Raw genomic sequence first — 23,972 nt, 5'->3', positions numbered from 1 at the left:
GATCTGGCACCCTGATGCATACATATATGCAGAGAAAACACTAATGCACCTAAAATAAAAATAAATAAACCTTAAAACAAAAAACAAGTCAAATGGTGTCCTACACCTCTCATTTCAGCACTTGGGAGGAAGAAACAGGTGGATCTCTTGAGTTTGAAGCCAGCTTGATACAGAGTGAGCTTCAGGACAGCCAGAGCTACTCAGTGAAGCCCTGTCTCAACATCCCTGCCCCCAAATAAACACAAACAACATTCTCCCCAAAGAATACGAAACAAATGCACTGACTAGTCAAACAATTATTCCACAGCTGTTTGTGCATGTGCCTATGGATGTCACATGACACATGTAGAGGTCAGCATACAACTTGTGGACATCAGTTTTCCCTCTCAACTGAGTAACTGCTGGGGACTGAACTCTTAACTTTAGGGTTATGGCTGCAGGACACTCTCCCAATTCAACAAGCTTTTAGAATCTTTATCAAAGTTTCTATAACCCACCAGGGTAGATTTATACCATGAAAATATTCAGTATCAGGCAGCAAATTTTGAAAAGTAGGAAGAGATATGTACTCAGTCTATCTCAAAGTTATTTCAAAAAAGAAATCCAGACCATATCTAAGAGTTTGAGACTAGCCTGGTCTACATTATGGATTCCAGAACAGCAAGAGCTACAAACAAAGGAGAAATTATTAGCTGCGAACTTGTCGTATTTCATTTATAGTTTTCTGCTTGACAGTAAAATTGAATGTTTTTACTTGAGAATACACCTTTTAAAATTAAAAATCTCACCATTTCTCTTCTTCTTTCTTCCTCTCTTTCCGCCTCTTTCTCATATTCCCTAGTTTTCTTTCGTTCTCTGATTTCCCAATTCTTAAGGCGCTAAAAAAAAAGTTTCAAAGCTTTAATACTTCGCACAGGATTGCGTGAAGCGTGCCTAACCCTACTATATGTAAGTGCACCGTGCACTCTGAGAAAGGGCTCTTCCTCAGTTTACCTCTTGATACGCAGCCTCTTTCTCTCGCAGTTTCCTTTCAAGTTTTCTTCGTTCGTATGCATCTTCTTCATCCTCTTCTCTGTCTCTTTTCTTGTCTTTCTCTCTTTCACGCTCCCGTTCTCTCTCTCTTTCTCTCTCTCGCTCTCGTTCTCTTTCTCGTTCCCGTTCTCGCTCTCGCTCTCTTTCCCTCTCCCGTTCCCTTTCACGATCTCTGCTTTTTTCTCTATGGAAATAGAACATTGAATTTATCATATGATTCTATTCTTTTTCTTTAGGGACCAAGGGAAACTGTAATATATATTATAAACATTATAAGCCACAAGTCAGAATTTAGTATCAATTTTTTTGGACATTGTATATTTCTGTATACTCAAAGTGACACAGACTAGGGAATGATTCAAGTAAAACACTTTTTCTAAAATGAACAAGGCCTTGCATTTTAATCCCAATGTTGGAATTAAACAAAAGCAACAGATGTTAATTCTAACTACAAGATCTAAGCTGCATTCTGAAATCAATGCTAATAATTATTCACATATAACAAAAGAAACATAAAACTCAATGTAAGATTACATAAAATCCTGAAAAGTTACTAGCCCTGGCTAATCAGATACTTAAACACACAACTTTTTTTTTTAAGCACACAATTTTATGCAAGAGAATATTGTTAGGCATGGTGGTACACACTTCCAATTCCAATGTCTGGAAAGCAGTACATGCTGAGCTCTATGAGTTTGCGGCCATCCTGGTCTTCTAAGTAGGAGTTTCTAGCCACCAGAGATACATAGTAAGACCCTGCCTTTGTTTGGTTGGTTTTTTTTTTTTTTTTTTTTTAATTAAAAATCAAATAATAAAAAGGATGGGGTATATTCCTCACACCCAAATGGAATGTAAAAGACTAACAAGCATGTTAAAAAGTTAATCCAGGGGGCTAGAGAGATGGCCCAATGGTTTAGAACATTGGCTGCTCTTCCAGTGGACTCAGGTTCAATCCCCCAGCACCCCCATGGCAGCTTAAAACTGTCTGTCTATAACTTCAATTCCAGAGGATCTGGCACATCTTTGCAGGCAAAATATCAATGCACATAAAAATGGATAAAACTTATAAATATATAAATAAAGCTAGGTATGGTGGTCCATGCCTGCAATCCTAGCACTCAGGGAAGCAGAAGCAAGCAAATCTCTGTGAGTTCCGAGGTCAGCCTGATCTACAAAAGGAGTCCAGGACAGCCAAGACTACACAGAGAAACCCTGTTTCAAAAAACAAAACAAACAAACAAACAAATATGTAAAAATATATAAAATTAAATAAAACCTTTGAAAAGGCACTATAGAGCACACACACACACAAAATCACACAGAGATAGGGGTGGGGCTGGGCAATATGATTGTCACTGAAAGTTTTGTTGTTTTAAAAAGGTTACCTACCTCTCTAGCGAGTATGGAATATATTGTTGTCAAACATGTAGACAAAAAGAAAATTTTGGCATCCTATGTGCATCAAAAGCACTCAAAGTTTCTGAAGTCAGCACATTTGATTTTTGTCATGCTCTGTTAGCACATTCTTAAACGTCCCAACCTACACACTAGATAAACCTTATAAATAAGAAAATTAAAAACAAAGAAATAATAGGTGGGTCATACCTATAATCCCAGCCACTTACAAAGCTGAAATAGGAGAATCAGGGGTTCAAGGTCCACCTACCTAGACTAAAGTCCAGACTTCCCTCCTTCCCAAAACCACATGAACGAATTGAATATTTAATTCAGAATGAAACTACACTGTAAGGACTAAAAAGAAAAATCACTGCACAGTCAAGAACACTTGCTACTCTTACAGAGAACCAGTTTAGATCCTGGTACTCACATCAGACAACTCACAACTGCCTATAATTTCAGCTCCAAAGGATCTAGCCTTTGAGGGTTCTGCATTTGCATGCATATTGACAAATGTACATACATAACAAAAGTAAATCTTTAAAAATTAAAAAAATAAAACACCTACACTGCAAAATACAGCAGAATGTTGGCCCAGTGACCATGAGCATTTATTAGACAACATGCCTTGATGAGCATTTTAACTTGTGCAGTCTTAACTGGCCTAGAACTTGCTAGAGACCAGGCTTAAACTCAGAGATATGCCTGCATTTGCCTCCAATCTACTGGGATTACAGGTATGCACCACTAGGCCTGGCTTTAAAGGACATTTTTGAAAAGAAAACTGTTTGATTTCATAGAATGCCAAATTCTCATTAAGAGCTACATCAAGCAAGAGAAAGAGCTGAGATCACACGTACTAAGTGTGCATGCAATCCCATCAATATTGTGCTGGTTGGTTTTTGTCAACATGACACAAACCTAGAAATATCTGGGAAAAGAAAATATTGAAAAATGCTTCCATCAGATCTGCAAAGATTGTCTTGATTACAAATTGCTGTGCAGGAGGCTAGAAATATGGCTCCGTGGTTGGGGACACTGTCTGCTCTTCCAAAGGACCTAGGTTTGGTTCCTGGCACCCACATGGCAGCTCACAGCTGTCTGTACCTCCAGTTCCAGAGGATCTGATACTCTCACACTGGTGCACATGGAATAAAATTAAATAAATTTTTTAAAAAATTGCTGTGGAAGGGCGCAGCTCACTACAGACAGTGTCATTCCTGCACAGGCTACAATCTTCAGTCATGGTACCTGCTTCACCAACTGTCTAGTGACTGTTATTGACTCCTTGTATGATGGACTGTGATATAGAACAGTAAACTGAAATAAACTCATTCCTTCCCATGGTGTTTTATCTCATCAGTAACTCTAAGACAGGTATCAAAGTGAGCCTTCCCCCTTTAAACTACATTGCAACATGCCAAGTACTTTGAAAGAAGATTGAAACGGTTAAGTTTTTCTATATTTTTAATTACTGTTCTTCTTTTTTTTTTTTTTTTTTTTTTAAGATTTATTTATTTATTATGCATACAGTGCTCTGGCTGCATGTAAACCTGCAAGCCAGAAGACGGCATCAGGTCACATTATAGATGGTTGTGAGCCACCATGTGGTTGCTGGGAATTGAACTCAGGACCTCTGGAAGAGCAGTCAGTGCCCTTAACCTCTGAGCCATCTCTCCAGCCCCCACTGTTTTCTTATTTCATTTATTTCTCTAAATATTACAAATAAATTACAAAATTTTGCAATAAAAAGACATCCTAAGTTGGGCGTAGTGGTGCAAGGCGGCTAGGCTGGCCTGGAGCTGCAAGAGATTCTCTTGTTTCCAACACTTGAGTGCTGGGATTAAAGATGTGCACCACCACACTCAGCACATTATTTCCATTTCATGTGTGTTTTTGCCTACATGTATATATACATGCTCCATGCATAAGATCACCTGAACTATAGTTCTGAATCACCATACTGGTTCTGGATACTGAACCTGGCTCTTTTCTGCAAGAATAGCAAGTGTTCTTAACTGCTAAGATATTTCTCTAGCCCTATTATTTTCTTTTTGAGATGAGCTCACTATATATCAGGTTAGCTAGGAATTTACAATGTAACCTAGACTAGTTGTAAATTCATCCTTTTGCCTCACCCTTATTTGTACTGGTGGGATTATGGGCATGCCCAACCAATGCCAGATTAAAATGTTTTTGGTGTGGTGGCAGTTGTGGTGCGAGCCTTTAATCCCAGCACTCAGAGGCAGAGGCAGGCAGATCTCTGTGAGTTGAGGCCATTATGGTCTACCAAGGGAGGTCTAGGACAGCTAAGGCTACACAGAAAGACAAGACGCTGGCTCAAAAACATTAAAACAAAAATAAAATTGCTACTTTCACTGATGATGCTATTATGCCAAGCTATGGAAAAATGTATCACTTGAATGAAAATGGTTACACAAAGGCAATCTTGTAAATCAATTAAGCTATCAGAAGCAAATGGATTGTACAAAGTATTACCTTGATCGACTCCGATCTTTATTTCGATCTGAGCTCCTTTCTCGATCCCGGTCCCGTTCTCTCTCTCGGTCTCGGTCTCTCTCTTTTGTGCGGTCACGGTCCCTATCCCGTTCTCGTTCCCGCTCCCGTTCTTTTTCTTTTTCTCGTTCACGTTCTCTTTCCCTTTCTCGTTCCCGTTCTCGCCTTTCTCGTTCCCTTTCACGTTCCCTCTCTCTTTCTCTCCGTTCTTTCTCAATTTCCTGTCTTTCTTTTTCTTTTTTGCCTTTCTCTTCTTCCAGTTTCTAGAAACCAATAAAAGTACTTTTAGAGTTAGTTCTGTGGCTCCAGTATTCAGACTCTCCCCGGCGCAATGCCCAATACTGGTAAGAAAAGCATCAAACCACCAGGACTTTAAACACTTGTGGCTTTATTTGACAAATTAAAGTGAAGCTATCACAAGGCTAGATTTCTTGTACAACCATATATTCTACACAAACCAGGAATGTCTAATCTTGAGTGGGAAAAACTGTGTTTAGAAAGCTGACCACTGACTATATATAAAAGAATGTTATGATTCCTAGTAAGTTCCAGAAAGACAATCGATTAAGCTAAAGCTTAATTCTGCCCTTTATGGTTATCTTCAAGTCAGTGGGAACTATGAAAGTATTTATAACCCAAGACTTTTCACTACTTAAATGTAGTGAAAGAGAGTCAAGTCATGGTAACAACAATCTTCTGCCCTCTAGGTTGACCACCCTCCAATAGGAACAGAAGCTGAATTTAGTCAAGACCTTTTTTTGTAACCATGGAAGCATGTATTCCCATCATTACAAAACAGATAGTACACCAAATACAGAAACTTTGAAAACCAATCACTTCAAGCAACATGTACATAATTACAGTATTTTAATTTAAGTAGTTAAAAGCAGTATAGTTATGCCCACCATTATGCCTGTAACACAATAAAAAATATATTTACAATGATAAATCCATCCTTGCAAGGATCTTGTATTAACTTACAGATGTTGTGCTAGGACATGGATCGCCAACACTGGATTAACCTTGCCTATAAGCTATGTTTCTGGGAGGAAGAGCAAGTACACGGTTCACAATAAACCAATTAACAGTCAAACCAATGTGTATCCTGAAAGATTACCAGTGTACCACAAGATTTCTATACAAACTAAGAAGGGGAAAAAAGAAAACATAACAAAAACCCCAAACAAGTAAAACAAAAACAAAACACATTTATCCCTGAAGTCCCATGTTTAATTTCACTGAAATGAAATTTAAACTACAACAACAAACTGTGCATTTTCTTTTTCTCAGTCATGTAAAGCATTTAAAACTTTAAAAAGCAGTCTTACCTGTTAGATACTTTTTCTCTTGCTCACGGACCAAAGAACTGATAGAGGATTTTGAAAGAAAAGCTAGTGTATGAGGCATTAATATATTCAGCGGCTGAACTAAATTAGCATACAGGCAGAGCCAATACTGAATACATTGAAATTAGAAGGGGAAGATAGGAGACATGGAGAGAGAGGTCAGAAACTGAAAGCTATTACAGGGATAAAATCTAATTTCTGAAACATTCTTAATGGAATTTAAATTTTATTTTTAAAATGAAACTAGACTAAATAAAACTTACCTCAATGTTATACACTTAAGAAATTTATTTCGAAGATAATATATACTTACAGATTTTTAATTTCTTTTGTCAAAGCCCTCAATTATTTAATCCCTGTTGTTTAATATGCTACCTTTTCTCTGATGTAAAAACAATTTCTTTCAAAGTTCATTGTTTTAAAAAGCTTAGTTGTTCTATATAAGCAAAAGTGAGAAAATCTAGTCCATACTAAATGCTTTCTAAGAAGTTATATATGCACTATGTGTATGTACACAAGCAGATATAGCGTATGTTTTAAGAAAGATTAAAGAAACAAGTGACTCCTTAAAACAAAGTTGAAGAGAAAAGGAAAGAGTTTTTAAAAAAAATCTTACCTTATTCTCTCTTCAGACTCATCCGTGCTGTAAATGGACGCCCCCTGCCACGCTGATACCCTGACAGTCTGTGGTTATTTAATAAACTCATACCAAAACATGCAAAGGTTCACTGAGCTCATTTTTTATTGCTAAGAATTCAAATATCCCATAACCACACCACCCAAAGAAAAATGGTTTTTATTTTTTTGTTTTGACTGATTTCTAAATCACATTTTGGAAATTCAGACCATTCCCATCTATATAATACTAAGGCAGTAAAATGTCTGACAAATCCTTAGAATGCTGAAGTAGTATCTTATGAATTACATTTTTACGAACTTCATTCCCAATAACATGACAGAGTTTAAAACAAATAAATAAAAACAGAAGGGGTAAACCACACACACAACTGTATACCATTTTTAAGCTTACTCAGCCTTGAATTGGAATAGTGAACATACATAGAAATATTCTACAATGTCGTTCCACAGACCACCACTGTAACTCTCAAATTCTGGGAGTTACATTTGTGCTTTTAAACACATTTAATTCCTGAAAAAGCACTACTTGAGAACTATAGTTGGGCATCTGGACATTAAGTGTTCAGCAGCATTGACTCATCAGCATTGTCAACTTGGGATTTTGAAAGCAATGAGGAAAAAAAAGTAAGATTCAATAGAAAGAATGAACACTTAACACCACTGAGTTATGTTATGTACCTCTCGGTCTAGTCTGAACCAATAATATCTTATTACCTCTAACATTAAAATACATCTCATGCACTTTATTTCACCACCCGAAAGCACCACCTTCAATACCAGCGAACACTCACAGATGCACTGTCATTGAGAGAAGCTTTAAATAGGCAAAACTCGTGAGTGGGATTTACTATATACAAATACCCATTTCCAAGCCAGTTACCCCTTTGCATATTTTTCTGAGGGGGCATCCATAAATATAATAAAAAACAGAAGCTCATACTTACATCCTATTCCTTGTTACTTTCCAAGCTGAGAGTTTCATCTTGCATTAGTCACCATATGATCTCTATCATAATGGTGGGGGTCAATGAATAGATTAGCTTTATGGGAATTTACAGTTCTTCCATGCATCTATAATTTGGTAAGTCTGGTAATCACTGACCTACTTTTTAAAATCTCCCCCAGTCAAACGTAAATCCACACAAATATAAATCTTAAATTTATCTCAGCTCTTTTTTTTTCCTAAGTTTAAAGAACTGCCCACAAAAATAAGCTAAACTACATGTATGTTATCCTGATGCCCCCTGAATATAGTTTAATCTGACCTTGACGTTCATGTTGCAACCTATGAATTAACTTTTGTTTATATTAAAGTGAGATGACTGTAGGCAGTGACTGAGAAAAATTAGCTGTGACCACTTTTTAAATATGGTCGTAGTCGTCTGTTCTTTTGTTTCTACTTCAGTATTAATTAAGCCTATCAAAGGCAATAAACTATACTCTAATGTAAAGGTGATTTTCTTGTCTGTTTGCTTTGGATTCTGTAAAAAGTCTAGATTGGTATCAAGTGAAAAAACAAGAATACTACCTTATGTGTGTCTCTGAATTTGCTGATCTCTCGGGATATCAAATCTCTTTTGTCTTCTTCCATTTCTATTGCATTTATATCCTCCTAAAATTAAGGAAACAAAAAGGAATAAATAAGGGATTTACATATATTAATATAAAATATAATGATTCAGTATTTTGAGCAATACTATAAATACAACTAAGTAAAATCACCAACTTGGCATCAAAATCTAATGTTCTATTTTATATGATGATGATAATAAAAATGACAAATCTGGCGACCATCAGCATACACATAAGATCAAAGCCTACAGTTCAGACGAACCTTGGTGATGAGTGGGTAAGGTATCAGTGGGGCCACTGGAAATCTACGGAAAATCTGCAGAGAAACCCACAAAGATTTTTTTAACAACAGTTCACAGTATGCTGTAACTCAACTGATTATGCATTTACACTGGAAACAACACGCTACTTGTGATATTTTATTGATCTTAAATTATAGTAAAAATGGTTTCTTTAAATTCCTCCTCTATCACCCATCACATACTGGAGCAGACAGGGAAAATGATCCTCAAGATACCAGGACTGGGGCTGGAGAGGTAGCTCAGAGGTTAAGAGCACTGTTAGCTCTTCCAAGGTCCTAAGTTCAATTCCCAGCAACCACATGATGGCTCATAACCATCTATAAAGTGATCTAACGCCCTCTTCTGTCATGCAGGTGTACATGCAGATAGAGCACTCATACATAAAATACGCCTTTATATGTAATAAAATAAATGTGTCTACCTTACAGAAAGATTTGCTGATAGTTCTTGCTAAAGAACAGTGTTTCTGTAACTTACCCTCACAATTATTATTAGTTATTATTCTTATTCAACATCAATGGAGGAAGAAATTTTCAATTTTACCTAATACCTGACTAACTTTATAAATTAGTATTCCCAGTAAGACCAAGACTCCCCTTTTAAGACCAAACATACCTGGCCAAAGAAAAACTACTCTAAAAACCACCAAAACTCAAAATAATATAACTTATCACTATGTCTTAAAAGCCAATATGTATATTTAGTAGCATTTTTGATGATGCAGACAATCCTTAAGTTTCTAAAAAAAAATACTATAGTTTTCCAGAAAAGTAAGTTATAGAAATGACTATATTGTCAGAACACATACGTCCTCTTTCTTTTCTTTCTTCTTCTTCCTGGGGTGAGAGTCAGACTCTTGTGAGGGGGCATTTAGCTCACTAGAGTATTCACGTATTAAAACTTCAATAGCCCCTTTAATCATCTGGTCTCTTCTCTTTGTTTCTTCATCTAAGGCTTCTTCGTCATCATTAGTGACAGTTTCTGGTCTGGCATTCTTAAAACCAAGACAATTTGGGGAAAACAGGAAAAAATTACTCCAAAGAGTATGAATAGGCTGAATTAAACAAAGATAAAATACTAGATAGCTTTATCTACAAAACGTAAAAATCAGAAAGGTTATATGCTGCAAATGATGGCTTCTTTCCCCACATATGCTTCTACATACTTTATAATCCTAAAAATAAAACCAAACTATTTATTTGTACATGTGAATGTGTGTGCACTATGGCATACATGTGGAAATCAAGAGGATGTTGGTTCTCTCCTTTCACCACATGAATCTCAGGAATCAAACTTAGGTGATCAAGTGTGGCGGCAAAGTTCCTTTACCTAAAAAGCCATCGCACCAGCCAGCTACTACAATTTTTATGGTACAGCAAATGATGCTTATAATAACCATATATCTTGCCAGCAAGGAAGGTACACTTTGAATCCCAGCTCCTAGGATACAGGCCACTGGATCCCTGAGTTCAAAGCCAGACTTATCTGTATATGGGTCCAAAACAACTAGCGCTACAGAGTAAAACCATGTTTCCACCATACACTATATGCTCTATATGCCATATACACGTCTTTCCCTGACTTGCACATGCAATACTGTTAAGAATCAATCAAACCCTAGCTAGGAATGGTGGTGCATGCCTTTAACGCCAGAAGGAGGGAAAGCCAAGCAGATCCCAGACAACCCTGGTCTACAGAGCAAGTTCCGGGACTATACAGAGAAACCCTGTCTCAAAAAGAGTAGAACAAGAATTAATCAGCCCCATACACATACAACTTGTTTAATGTTTCTCCAAAGCAGTATTATACTCTAATAATCATCATTTAGCAGTAATTTCTGGCCGGGCATGGTGGCGCACACCTTTAATCCCAGCTCTCAGGAGACAGAGGCAGGCAGATCTCTGTGAATTAAAGGACAGCCTGGACTACAAAGTTGAGTCCAGGACAACCAATGCTACTCTCTCTTGGAAAAAGAGAGAGAAGGGGATGGGGGGGTGAGGGGTGGGGGGGTGGAAATTTCTGATTGGCCAATGGTGGTTGATGTCTGTATTCCCAGCACTGTAGAGGCAAAGATAAAATTTGGAATTTGTGGGCAGCTGGATTACATGACTTTCCCTTTCCTTCTAACTAGATACAAAGACCTAAAAAACAGGATAAATCAGGCTACACAGAGAAACCCTGTCTCGAAAAACCAAAAACAGGATAAATCTATGAATCTGCAAAGGCCACAGATGAATGGTAAAAAATTTAACCTTTACTCAAAGCCAGCAGTGATAACAAAAATAACCTTCAGCAGGCATGATGGTAATCACTAAGCAAGCATCCCTTAAATACGGGGACCTTATCTCAAAACAAGCAAGCAAACATACATCTGTCTCTCAGGGGGGGAAAAAATCTACTTTAAGAAAAAAAAGTCTACTAACATGTTATTGTAACTTCTCATCAAGCTTGAAAGCCCCTAGATATGGAATTCAGTTAAAACTGAAAATAGTATTTATACTATGACCTGAAAACTATTGTTTTTCCCCTCCCTTTCAACTGACCTTTTTACTCAAAACATGGGAAAAAATAATGACAAAGAAGCCGGGCAGTGGTGGCGCACGCCTTTAGTCCCAGCACTCGGGGAGGCAGAGGCAGGTGGATCCCGGTGAGTTCAAGGCCAGCCTGGTCTACAAAATAAGTCCAGGACAGCCAAGGCTACACAGAGAAACTGTCTCGAAAAACAAAAACAAAAACAAAAATTAATAATAATAATAACAACAACGACGACAAAGAAAAACATGAAAAGCTGCACATACAAAGCCATTTTTACTAAACTAAAATTATACATGTATTTTTCCTAAAATAGCAATTTTCATGGTGAATATATACTAAGTATATTTTCAGGTAACAAAAATTATACTTGTAGAGCCGGGCGTGGTGGCGCACGCCTTTAATCCCAGTACTTGGGAGGCAGAGGCAGGCCTGGTCTACAAAGCGAGTCCAGGACAGCCAAGGCTACACAGAGAAACCCTGTATCAAAAAACAAAAAAACAAAAAATTATACTTGTAAAGCCAGGGATATGGCTTAGTGGCACAGGCCATGCCTAACCTGTGACATCCTGGAAACAACTACCAATACATTAAGAGAAAAATCTTCACATTCAACTTTACTGAAGATAAATTTCAAGCTTTGTGATTATTTAGTAATTTTAACTTATCAGTTATTTCATAACAACCATCATTAAGATGTTTCTATCATTAGAAATATTTTCATGTACATATTCAATAAGTCTTATATTAAAATTTCATTTAAACAAATTTCTTATTCAGAGCACACTTTATGATACTGTTAGAAAGCATAAGAACAAATTTTTAAATCAGAACTTTCCCCATAAACATTCACTTGTGTAAGAAATAGAAGGCATAAGGTATTGTGTCAAAGATAAAGCAACCCACTCTATTAAGAGTTTCTTACTTTCTCAAACCTGCGTCTTCATCCAATCTTCCTATTGCCAATTTTCTACTTGGCATCTTAGATATAGACAAGATGTTTTACACAGGACTGAAATTAAACTATTAAAATTATTTATCAACAATATTAGTTAAGTATAATTATGGCAACTTTATTTTAAATTGCTAAAATAAAGAAAAATGATATTTGAATTTATACGCCTGTCATTAAAATCCTTAATAACTGTGCCTTCTCTAAGTTTTATATGAAAGAGAATGCTCCAATAACATGACTGACATTCAAATTTAGTTTTTTCAGTGTTTTGTTATTGTTTTTCCTTTTTGTTCACATGGAACTTACTATACTGTCACAACCTCATAAATGCTGAAACTACAATTATATGGTAACAAATCCAGTTCCTTGAAACTTGACTTTTGATTCTAAATTCTATACCATCAAAATATTCACTAGAAAGCATACTGCTGGGCCATGTGTGGTGCTCAAAGCCTTCAATCCCAGCACTTGGAAGGCAGAGGAAGGTGGATCTCTGTGAATTCCAGGCCAACCAGGGTTATAAAGTCAAACTATCTACAGCTTACAATCTGTGTGACATTTCCTACACTCCTGATTTTTTTTTCCTCTCTCAGAAGACTCTCCATGGGTTTCTATTCATAAGAATAGTGTGGAGTTGTATATTCAAAGCCCTGCTAATATAAAAATAACTCACTCACAGACACTAAATTATCATCCCAACAACTGAAAATTTAAGGATCAATACAGCTCTTTGCCAGAGTTATAACCATGAGGGATTTATTTAAAAAAAAAAAAACAAAAAACAAAAACTAAATTGCTCTATCATTCAAATGGCAGGTAGCCTCTCGATCTTCATTTTTAGAAAGAAAGCTTAGTAGCCTGAGTCTCTTAACTGATCGCTAATTATCAATAAAACAAGAATATGTTGAAAGATCAATGAAGGTAAGAAATTAGGCCACCAACTCTGATCCAAAGCTCTCACTGAGTTCCCAAACACTTTCTCAATTTCAACTTCTACTTCCAAATTCCAAAATGCATACTAAGCAACACTAACAAGGGTAAGGTAATGTAACAGCTTTTAGAGACATTCTCAAGACTAACTTCTATAATCTGAAATAAGCAATTTAAGGGGACCTAAAGCAAATGCATAGTCCTTTCAGAAAATACTGTATCAACTAGATGTTATTTAGAAGCAATTATGTGAAGATATTCACATGAAGCCTTTTTTGTTTTAAAAATTTCCTCTGTTGCTTTAGCTGTCCTGGACTCACTTTGTAGACCAGACTGGCCTCGAACTCACAGAAATCTGCCTGCCTCTGCCTCCCCAAGTGCTGGGATTACAGGCGTGTGCCTCCACACCAGCTACTTGAAACTCCTTTGTCTACTAGAACGTAATGAACATGGCTTTTCAGAGATTATCTATACTTCAACAATTACCAGTTCATTCTCATTTTGTTTTGTTTTGTTTTCTAAGGCTTTGCTAGTCTTGGCTAGCCTGATTTAATAGATAGTTCAGGCCAGCCTCAGAGATCAACCTGCCTCTCTCCCAAATACTGAGATTAAAGGCATGTACCAACCATAACAAGATCACCAATTTGTTTGTTTTTCTTTCATGTGTATGGGTGCTGTAAGTGTGTTCTTTTATAAGTATGTGTATGTATGTGTACCACTTAGATGCCTGGTACCCACAGAGGCAAGGCCAGGAGAGGGTGCCAGACAACATGGAAATTGTGAGCTTCTCTGTGTGCTGATAATCAAACACGGGTCCTCTGCAAGAGCAGCCAGTGCTAGTAACCTGAGTCCTCTCTCCAGCCCAGTTTATTCTTGAATGCATGGGTAGCAAATACGTCTTGAAACAATCACACAAGGTTATCTATCTCTATAGACTCATTGCTGGGAAGACAGGAAGCAGCAAGCAGGGTATGAACTAAATAGATCAAATGAAGTACAATTTTACTAAATGCCAATTGGTTTTTTTTTTTTAAAGCGAAAATAGGAAGAAAATTAATTCACTTACAGACTTAAATATTGACAAGGAGCCTTTTCTTAAAACTCAAAATCGGGAAAAATTATTTCATTCCTTTCATACACGTTCTTATTTCTCTGACTCATTATAACTATTTTGTTTTTTTTATCTCTTTTTTTACCTCAGAGTCAGAGTAAACTAAGAGTTTCCTACTCTTTCTACTGCTGTTTTTCAATACATGTTCATTCCATTATTAATTTAGAAGACATATTCCTAGGTGATAAGGAAGGTACAAAAGCAAAGTTACTCAGATTACTTCCCCTTCTACTGAAAATACAGAATATGAGAATCAGAGAAGGTGTAATGGGCCATGAGAGCAATAGAGAGTAAATCCTAGATGCCATGGTAGGGAGGGAGTGTAAACAGAATGACGGAATTTAACCACAAGACAATAAATTATAAGAGTTATTGCTGTGTGGAAATTTTTCTGAATTCAGACATTCAATCCTGTAGTTATGAGCAGAAAGGTTAACAACTGAAGGTAATTTCAGGAAGTCCCTGAAACTGATCACATTACCCTGCCAGAATGAAAAATAAAAGCTGGGGGGCTGGAGAGATGGCTCAGTGGTTAAGAGCACCGCCTGCTCTTCCAGAGTTTCTGAGTTCAGTTCCCAGCAACCACATGGTGGCTCACAAGCATTTATAATGTGATCTGATGTTCTCTTCTGGTGTACAGCTGAACATGTAAATAGAGCACTCATACACGTAATATAAATAAATAAATCTTTTAAAAAAATAATAAAATAAAAAAATAAAAGCTGGAGTCCCTTCTCTGATGGAAGAATGCTAAGCTTCAAAGAAGTATCTCAGGAGAGGCTGCAAAAAAGACTGAGACCAGAGAGAATAGGCCAGCCGAGCTGTCAAGAAGAGGTTTAGACCAGAATCACTTGAAAAGAACACTCTCCAACCTATGGAGCTGCCTGCAGGCTGTGCAGTATGTTCCAAGTTTCCCAGTTTTTGTGAGCTGTTACCCATATTGGAGTAGGCCTTGGTGATGTAGCTGTTTTGAATCATTTCTGCTCCTATAATCCCCTCACCCATATTCCTATAATTAACACCAATGAAGCACATTGGTTCCAAGTTGGACTTCAGATGTATTCATATTTTGGTCTGTCATGAGTTCCTTCTATGGGGTAAGTTGACATGTATTGTGTCTTCCCGATAAAAGCTTCATCATAGAACGGCTATATAAATCAAAGGACATGTTAATTATAACTAGGTGGATAAAATTTTAATGAGGATGAGTAATAATGACCAAAGACATCAAGTAATGACAAAAAATAAATCTGTGGACTTGCATCAGAAGATGGCTCAACCTATACAGGGGCCTGCCACAAAGCTTCACAACCTCAGTTTGATGCCTGGGACCACACAGGACAGAAGAGAGTTTCTATGAGTTGTCCTCTCACTTCCACATTCACACACAAAGTAAAACAAATTTCTTTAAAGATTCAATAAATGACATAATAACATCTGACTAATTCCGGCACTTGGGGGAATGGCCTCAGAGTTCAGGGTCAATGCTACATAGGGAGTAAGATAGGGAGTAAGTAGCCACCCTGGACTACATGAGATCCTATTAAAAAAAAAAAAAAAAAAAAAAAAATGCCAAAAGAGCAGCTGGAGAGATTGTTTCAGTTCCCAGAACACATATGATGGCTCCCAATTGCTTTTACCTCCATCCAGTGCCAGGAGAATAATAACCTCCTTGGGTTTCCACAGGAATTACATGCACAAATAGTGCACATAAACACACACAAACACTCACACATCAATAAAAATACATCTCTATAGACAAAATAAAACAAAAACCAAGAGATATGCAATACAACAAAACTTGAATACTACGCCAAACACAGGCTTCTTCTGTAAGGAAACTCAAACCACTAAGATTGAGTCTGACAAATAAATAACAGTAATTATTCCTTGTAAATACATACAGAATGTGTCAGTGAAATTACTTAAGTACTAGAAATCCAAAGAAAACAAAAATTAAGCAGAAGGAAGCCTGATTAAAAATTAACCCTTTTTGGTTTTGATAGTCTCACGTCACCCAGCCTGGCCTGTACACTCATAAGCTTGAGCTCCTGCCCCACTGCCTTCACCTCCCAACTGCAGGGACTGAACTATCATAGCTGGCTTTATCCTATGTTTATAATATAAAAATATTCCAATTAAAGCTATACTCATGGGGTGGGCATGTAGCTCATAGGTGTAATACATGCCTATAACAAAGGAGTCATGGGCTCTACTCTAACACTGAAAGAAAAAGTAAGAGGGGCCAGAAGACCACATTCAGTTTAACAGAAAAAAAATGTCTTTAAGAGCATGAGCCAGGCGTGCCTTTAATCCCAGCACTCGGGAGGCAGAGGCAGGCGGATCGCTGTGAGTTCGAGGCCAGCCTGGTCTACAAAGTGAGTCCAGGATGGCCAAGGCTACACAGAGAAACCCTGTCTCAGGGGGAAAAAAAAAAAAAGAGCATGAGACCAGGGCTAGAAAGATGGCTCAGAGGTTAAGAGCACTGACTGCTCTTCCAGAGGTCCTGAGTTCAATTCCCAGCAACCAACCACATGGTAGCTCACAACCATCTATAATGTGATTGGATGCCCTCTTCTGGCCTGCTGGTGTATAGGCAGGCAGAGCACTGTACATATAATAAAATACAAATCTTTTTTAAAAACAAGAACATGAGACCAAATTGTCTATAGTAAAGTACTTTAGGTATAAAAATTTCCTTTTATAGCCCAGCGTGGTGGGGCACGCCTTTAATCCCAGCATTTGGGAGGCATAGGAAGGTGGATTGCTGTGAGGTTGAAGCCAGCCTGGTCTACAAAGTGAGTTCATGACAGCCAAGACTACACAGAGAAACCCTGTCTCGAAAAACCAAAAAAAGAAAAAGATTCCTTTTATATTTTGCTTAAATTTGAGTTTAATAAATTTCTTTAAAAGTATATATGAAAGCAAAGGCTGGTTTGCTGGTTTGGAGAGGGGGGAAAAGGAAGACAAAAGAAAAAGAATGGGACACAGTATATACTCTGATTTAAGATTCCTTTTGTTTTGTAAAGGAGAATACATTACCACACAAGACATAAAAACCTCCTTTGTCCTCATTTAAAAAAAAAAAAAAATACTGTCTGAGTAAAGTCACCCCATACATGAAGTATTAAGTCTTATTTTCACTCATTGCAGAATCCAATCGGTGTGCGTCTAAAAGAGAGGACAACTAATAAACATTGTGTAAATATATTTATTTTATACTTACTTACAAAGCTGCCTTAATGAATTAGCTCTGATTGGAATAGTCTGTACAAGTGTTTTCTCTGGCAAGTAAACCTTGTCCAGCCTCCCTTACTACCTTCATCCCAACCTGGAACAAGCAAACCAACAGTCATCCACCCACTGTGGGTAGATAAAAGACTTATTATCTACAAACTATAAAAATATACTCCTGCATAAGCCACAAGCACATATTACAATGATAATGATCAAGTCTCCGTGTTTGATTTATTTACAATATGGAATATTTAGCCTGACCTAGCACACCTAGAATAGAAAAGATATTACATACCCCATTAGACGCTTTCTTCTTTGCTTTCCACTCATCCAATTGTGCCTTTGTCTTTGCATCAACTTTAACAAGTAGTTTCTTCTCCCCAATCTGAAGGTCATGCAATAATCTGAGAGCACGGAGGGTAGATTCAGGCTCTTTGTACTCACAAAATCCAAAAGCTAGCAATAAATAAGAAGAATGTGTGAAATAGTCAGGTTTTTAAAAAAATTATTAAAAAATGAAAAAATACAGCGAAGTGATTAAATACAAGAGTTCTGAGGGTAGTAAGCCATCACTCCAACCCTGCTCTCTAACCCTCTAATGACCATTTCACTTCCAACATCCATGAACCAACCGAGGGAGAAAAGGGTATTAAAAAAAGAAAAGAAAGAAAGAAGCCAGGCATTGGTGTCACACGCCTTTAATCCCAAGAAGGCAGAGGCAGGCGTTATCTCTGAGTTTGAAGGCAGCCTGGTCTACAGAGTAATTCCAGGACAACCAGAGAAACCTTGTCTCAAAAAATAAAAAATTTAAAAAGCATGGGAAAGGAGAAAAACTAAAATCCAGCAACCAAGCAGGGCGTGGTGGTGTGCGCCTTAATCCCAAGACAGAGGGAGGCAGAAGCATGCTGATCTCTGTGAATTTGAGGTCAGCCTAGTCTACAAAGTGAATCCAGGACAGCCAAGGCTACATAGAGAAACCCTGTCTTCAAAACACCAAGGGGGGGGGAGTTTTTTAAAATCAAGACTAGGTACAGCTCAGTGAGATAAGGAGTATTTGCATATATGAAACACTAGACTTCATCCAAAGCACCAAGAACAGGGAATTAAACAGTATTTCTGTCTACACTGAAAAATAGTTTACTTTCAAAAGTAATAGGCCATCTGTAAGCAGGAAAGCATTTGACATAGAATTGTAAAGAAGACCAGTTTTGACCCCTAGTACCCAAGGAGAGAGAAAGTAACATTAGCAATCCCATCCTTCAGAAGCAAACATGAGGAAACCCCTTGGACACGTTGGCTAGCTATATTAGCACCTACAAGCTCTTTCACCACAGGCTCTATTATGAGGAGCAAGTGAAGAAGACAAAGAGAAGCCAACCAAGCATGACTACACATACATAACAAAAAAGAGCAGCTATATACATGGCTTCGCATTAAAAGCGCTTGTTCTTGCAGGGACCCAGGTTCCATTCCCACCATCCACAGGGTAGCTCATAAGCATCTATAACACCAGTTCCACAGACTCAAACCCCTCCTTCTGGCCTCTACAGAACTGAATACATGAGGGGCACAAGCATACATGTAAGCACATACTTATACACAGAAAAAGAAGGAAGGAAGGAAGAAGAAAGGAAGAAAGAATAAGCAAGAAGGAGAAGGACGACAAAGAGGAGGGGGAGGAAGAAGAAAGAGAAAGAGGAAGAAAACAGGCCATCTGATTATCCTTCCCCTTTTCCTAAATTCTAATCCCTCCAACTGGATCAGACAGCCTTACGTTCAAGGGAATAATCTTAAACATGTAAGAAAATAGTGGGGAGCTGGAGAGATGGCTCAGAGGTTCAAAAGCACTGACTGCTCTTCCCAAGATCCTGAGTTCAATTCCCAGCAACCACATAGTGGCTCACAACCATCCATGAGACCTGGTGCCCTCTTCTGGGGTGCAGACATACATGCAGGTAAAACACTGTATAGATAAAAAAAATTAATTCCTTAAAAACATTAAAAAATAAAATACATACTACTCATACAGAAGATTCCCAGGACCCTTCAGGTATCTGGACAACAGATTTAACTCCAGCTCTAAGGCAGGCAAAACCCTTTTCCGGCTTTGATAAACACTGCATTCACATGCAGAAACCCCCACGCAAATTACAGGCAGTTAATAATAAAAAAAGACCTGGGTTTGTCCAGTCTAATATATTGAAAGAGTAAAGACAAAAACAAAAAACAAAACAAAAAAAAACTGAATTTTAATTTTTTTCCTCTTCTACCTCCTTTTCTGCTTCAACTTTTGAATCTTCTAATGCCAAATCTCAGCCAAAACTTTTTATCTTTTAATACATTCTAAGAAAATAAAAGTAAAACATGTTAAGTGATTTATACAAACAGGTTAAGGTGGTAGCAACAAATGAAGAAAATATATATACCTTGAAGTTTTCCGGAAGCACCTTGTACTCTCTTCCAGCTCAACACCAAACCACATTTCTTAAAAAGAAAGTTAAGCATTTATCACTTAAAAACAAAATAAAACAGTTTAAAGATAAGTTAGATCAGTTATAAGCTATAGAGTGTGGTAGCTCACACCTATGATCCAAGAGTCTGAGAAAAGATTACAAATCTGAAGGGCAGACTGGGTCCCTGTAAGTCCCTGTCTCAAAATAACATCACCACCAATACAGGAGGGGAAAAAAATTCTTAGCATGTTAGCAACTAAGCTTGTTAAAATTATTCCAATCTCCTATAAACATGAAATATATAGCAAACTGTTTAAACAAAAAGCCTGGCTGTGCAATGGTGTACGCCTTTAATCCTAGCACTTAGGAGGCAGAGGCAGGCAGATCTCTTGAGTTTGAGGCCAGCCTGGTCTGTAGTATGAATTCCAGGACAGCCAAGGCTACACAGAGAAAACCTGTCTGGGGGGGGGGGGGGGGGGGGGTGACCCATAAAGCCTTATATGGCAGTGGTGGCCCATGTCTAATCACAGCACGCGGGAGGCAGAGACAGGTGGATTTCTGTGAGTTCCAGGCCAGCCTGTACTACAAAGCAAGTCCAGGACAGCCAAGGCTACACAGAGAAACCCTGGAGAGGGAGAGAGAGAGAGAGAGAGAGAGAGAGAGAGAGAGAGAGAGGAGAGAGAGAGCGAGAGGAGCTGGGAGAGGAGAGGAGAGAGAGAGAGAGAGAGAGAGAGAGAGAGAGAGAGAGAGAGAGAGAGAAAGAAACTAGGCACAAGGTCATAGGGTTTAGTTTCAACCATCTGGGAGGTAGAAACAGGAGGGTCCCAGGTTTGAGGCCAGCCTGAACTACTTGAGATGCTGTCACACACACATATTAAAAAAACAAGCTATTCAGTGTTTTTTGTTTAGTTTGAAATTTGTAAGTTTTTAAAAATGGAAAATAAAGTTTAACTTACAGCTAACAGCTGTCGTATAAGCATGTCTGAAGCTTTCTCAGAAATGTTGCCAACAAAAACTGTAGTAGTAGGACCACAATTTTCGTCATTTTCTTTTAATTTTAAGCCTGGATGATCCTTTCTTGCTCCCAAATGCTTCCCAACCATGGACACCGTAGGTACGAGGACCTATGGTAAAGAAAAGGGGAAAAAAATTGAAATGGCAATTATGACATTATGCTAAAAGTACCAACTGTAAAGTGTAAATATATATCGTTAAAGACCCTGCATACTTGACCTAAAACTCCTAAACCATGTAGTATGTTTCATTAATGCAAATTTTCTCTTCACAAATGAATTTTGATTGTTACTTTTAAAAAGGAAACAAAAATGTCAAGGTTTATGTTAGAGGGTTTTTTGTTTGTTTGTTTCTAGATTTTTGAGACAGGGTTTCTCTGTGTAGCCTTGGCTGTCCTGGACTTGCTTTGCAGACCAGGCTGGCCTTGAACTCACAGCGATCCGCCTGCCTCTATCCTCCCACAGTGCTGGGATTAAAGGCGTGTGCCACCATGCCTGGCTATTACTAGCTGTTTTTAATAATCTCAAACCTTCCTTGTATTACTCACCTTCATCACGATGTTTTGTCACAGCAATAGAAAAGTTACTAAGGCACTGCTTTTATAGGACCCAGATTCAGTTCAAAACTGTATCAGGCAGCTCAGAACCACCTGTAACACTACTAGTTCCAGGGGAACCAACACCTTCTAGCCTCCAAAAGCACTGCATGCAACTGCTGTACATACTGACAAGTAGGACACATACACACACAGTCATTCCTTTAAGGTATCTAAGCTTACCAAAGTTTTGTATTTCAGAAAGTGCTATCCTTATCCTGAATCTTAATTTTCCCTTTATGTTTACAAGGTTGAAGTAAGAGTACTGAACTTGGCAGAGTACTTCCCTGTAAATCTCCAGCACATAAACCAGGCATAGTTAGTGTGTCTGTAATTCTAGTACTTAAGAGGTATAGGCAAGGGGATCAAAGCTCAAGGTCATCCTTAGCTACAAAGTAAAGCTACAAAGACCCTGTCTCAAAAAATAAAAAGAAAAATTATACTTACAGTTGGAGCAGGAGCCATAATACTCATTGGTACAGGAATCATTGGTGTCCCTAAGAGGGAAAAAGCATATGCTTTTTTAAATAATACGATTAAAAATAATTACAGAGCTGGAGAGATTTTTGCACACTAAGGTGTCTGTTTCACAAGCATGAAGATAAGAAGCATAGGAATGGGCTAGAGAGATGGCTCTGGAGATAATGCACTTCCAAAGGTCCTAAGTTCAATTCCCAGCAACAGCACAGTGGCTCACAACCACCTAAATAAGATCTGGTGCCTCATCTGGCATGCAGGCACACATGCAGGCAGAACACATTGTATATGTAATAAATAAATACATCTTTTTAAAAAAAGAAACAAATAAAGAAACAAAGAAAAAGAAAAGGCTTAGGACTAGTGCGTATAACCCCAACAAGGGGAAAACATAAGACAGGTTGATCCACAGGTATCATTTAGCGGCCATCATAGCCCAAACAGGAATCCTTGGTTCCAGTAAAAGATTCTGCATCAAACAGAGGGGCCTAGAATATGGTTCAGTAGATAAAAGTAACTGCTGCCAAGACTGACAGCCTATCAATCCCTGGTACCCACATGGTAGAGAGAGCCAGCTGCAACTACTAGCTATCCTTTGTCCTCTTCCTTGTATTTGCAAATGAATACATGCACACATATAAAACATTAACAATCGGGAAAAAATCAGAGGGCCCTTTGGTTTGATAGTCAAGGTCACAAAGAAAAGGACTTACAAGAAAATATTCAGAGTTAGGCGTGCTGGTGAACACACATATAATCTCACACTTGGGAGGTATGGCAGGAAGATCAGCCATGCTTCATTATACAGCAAGTTCCAGACCATCCTAGGCCACCTGAAAGCCTACCCAGATACCTCCTTTCCCATTTTTTTGTTTGTTTGTTTTTTTCAAGACAAGGTTTCTCTGTGTGGCCTTGGCTGTCCTGGGCTCACTTTGTAGACCAGGCTGGCCTCGAAGTCACAGAGATCGGCCTGCCTCTGCCTCCCAAGTGCTTAGATTAAAGGCGTGCCCACTACGGCCCGGCAATATTTACAATTTTTAAGGAATTCCCAAGATGAGTCTGAAACTCAGCCACAAACACAAATCTACTGTCAAATCAGGTATAGTTGCTCTAAACTATAATCCCAGCATTCTGGAGCCTGAAGGACAACTGAGAGGTAGAAGTACCCCTAGGGCTACATAGACTCTATCTTTAAACAATAACTTAATGCCATAGAAAAATCAGATACTAATGGTATACAATGTTGATGCTAGGACTCAGGAGGCAGAGGCAGGAGGATCTCTGTGGGTTTAAGGCCAGCCTCGTTCAAAGCTGTGGTGTAGGACAGAGTACACAAAGAAATGCCGTCAAGGGGAGCAATGGCTCAGAGGTTAAGAGCACTGCCTGTTTTCCAAAGGTTCCAAGTGCAATTCCCAGCAACCACTTGGTGGCTCATAACCATCTACAATGAGGTCTGGTGTACTCTTCTGGCACACATGCAGGCAAAACAATGTGTACTTAATTAATAAATCTTAAAAAAAAAGAAAAGAAAAGAAAAGAAACTGTCAAAACCAGCGCCCTCAAAAGAAAGCAAATTCAGACAACCATTTTCATAAATCACGTATGTTTATGTTCCAAAAATATCACAGTGACAAAGGCACAGGCTAAAGAAAGACAATGCGATCCAGCTTACCTGGAGGTACTGGGGGTGGAAAGCCAGGAAACTGTGGGGGTGGGATCCCTGGAGGGAGTGCTGGGATTCCCATGGGAGGGCGATTCAAATGAGGGGGGAAAGACATTCTGACTGCACCAGTCTAAAGGAAGAAATGACAAATCATCTTATTTGAAACTTTTCCAATCTTGATATCCCTATATTGTTGACC

General features: G+C 38.2%; 1 protein-coding gene across 4 annotated transcripts in view; it reads right to left on the bottom strand.

Moving 5' to 3' along the window:
• Rbm25 (RNA binding motif protein 25) overlaps window positions 1-23,972 on the bottom strand; it is a 47,722-nt gene that overhangs the window by 12,827 nt on the left and 10,923 nt on the right. For all 4 annotated transcript variants that reach the window (XM_051148751.1, XM_051148776.1, XM_051148759.1 and 1 more), the window contains 11 exons: window positions 23,783-23,903; window positions 22,081-22,130; window positions 20,981-21,148; window positions 19,998-20,055; window positions 17,867-18,027; window positions 9,615-9,800; window positions 8,767-8,820; window positions 8,461-8,544; window positions 4,930-5,210; window positions 994-1,216; window positions 789-878 (listed from right to left, as the gene is read on the bottom strand). In XM_051148751.1, the coding sequence (XP_051004708.1) occupies window positions 789-878; window positions 994-1,216; window positions 4,930-5,210; window positions 8,461-8,544; window positions 8,767-8,820; window positions 9,615-9,800; window positions 17,867-18,027; window positions 19,998-20,055; window positions 20,981-21,148; window positions 22,081-22,130; window positions 23,783-23,903 (1,476 nt within the window). The remainder of the gene's footprint in view (window positions 1-788; window positions 879-993; window positions 1,217-4,929; window positions 5,211-8,460; window positions 8,545-8,766; window positions 8,821-9,614; window positions 9,801-17,866; window positions 18,028-19,997; window positions 20,056-20,980; window positions 21,149-22,080; window positions 22,131-23,782; window positions 23,904-23,972) is intronic.

The sequence above is a fragment of the Acomys russatus genome, chromosome 1 (assembly GCF_903995435.1).
Source record: "Acomys russatus chromosome 1, mAcoRus1.1, whole genome shotgun sequence".
Lineage (NCBI taxonomy): Eukaryota > Metazoa > Chordata > Mammalia > Rodentia > Muridae > Acomys > Acomys russatus.
This window is presented reverse-complemented; position numbering and strand designations above follow the sequence as displayed.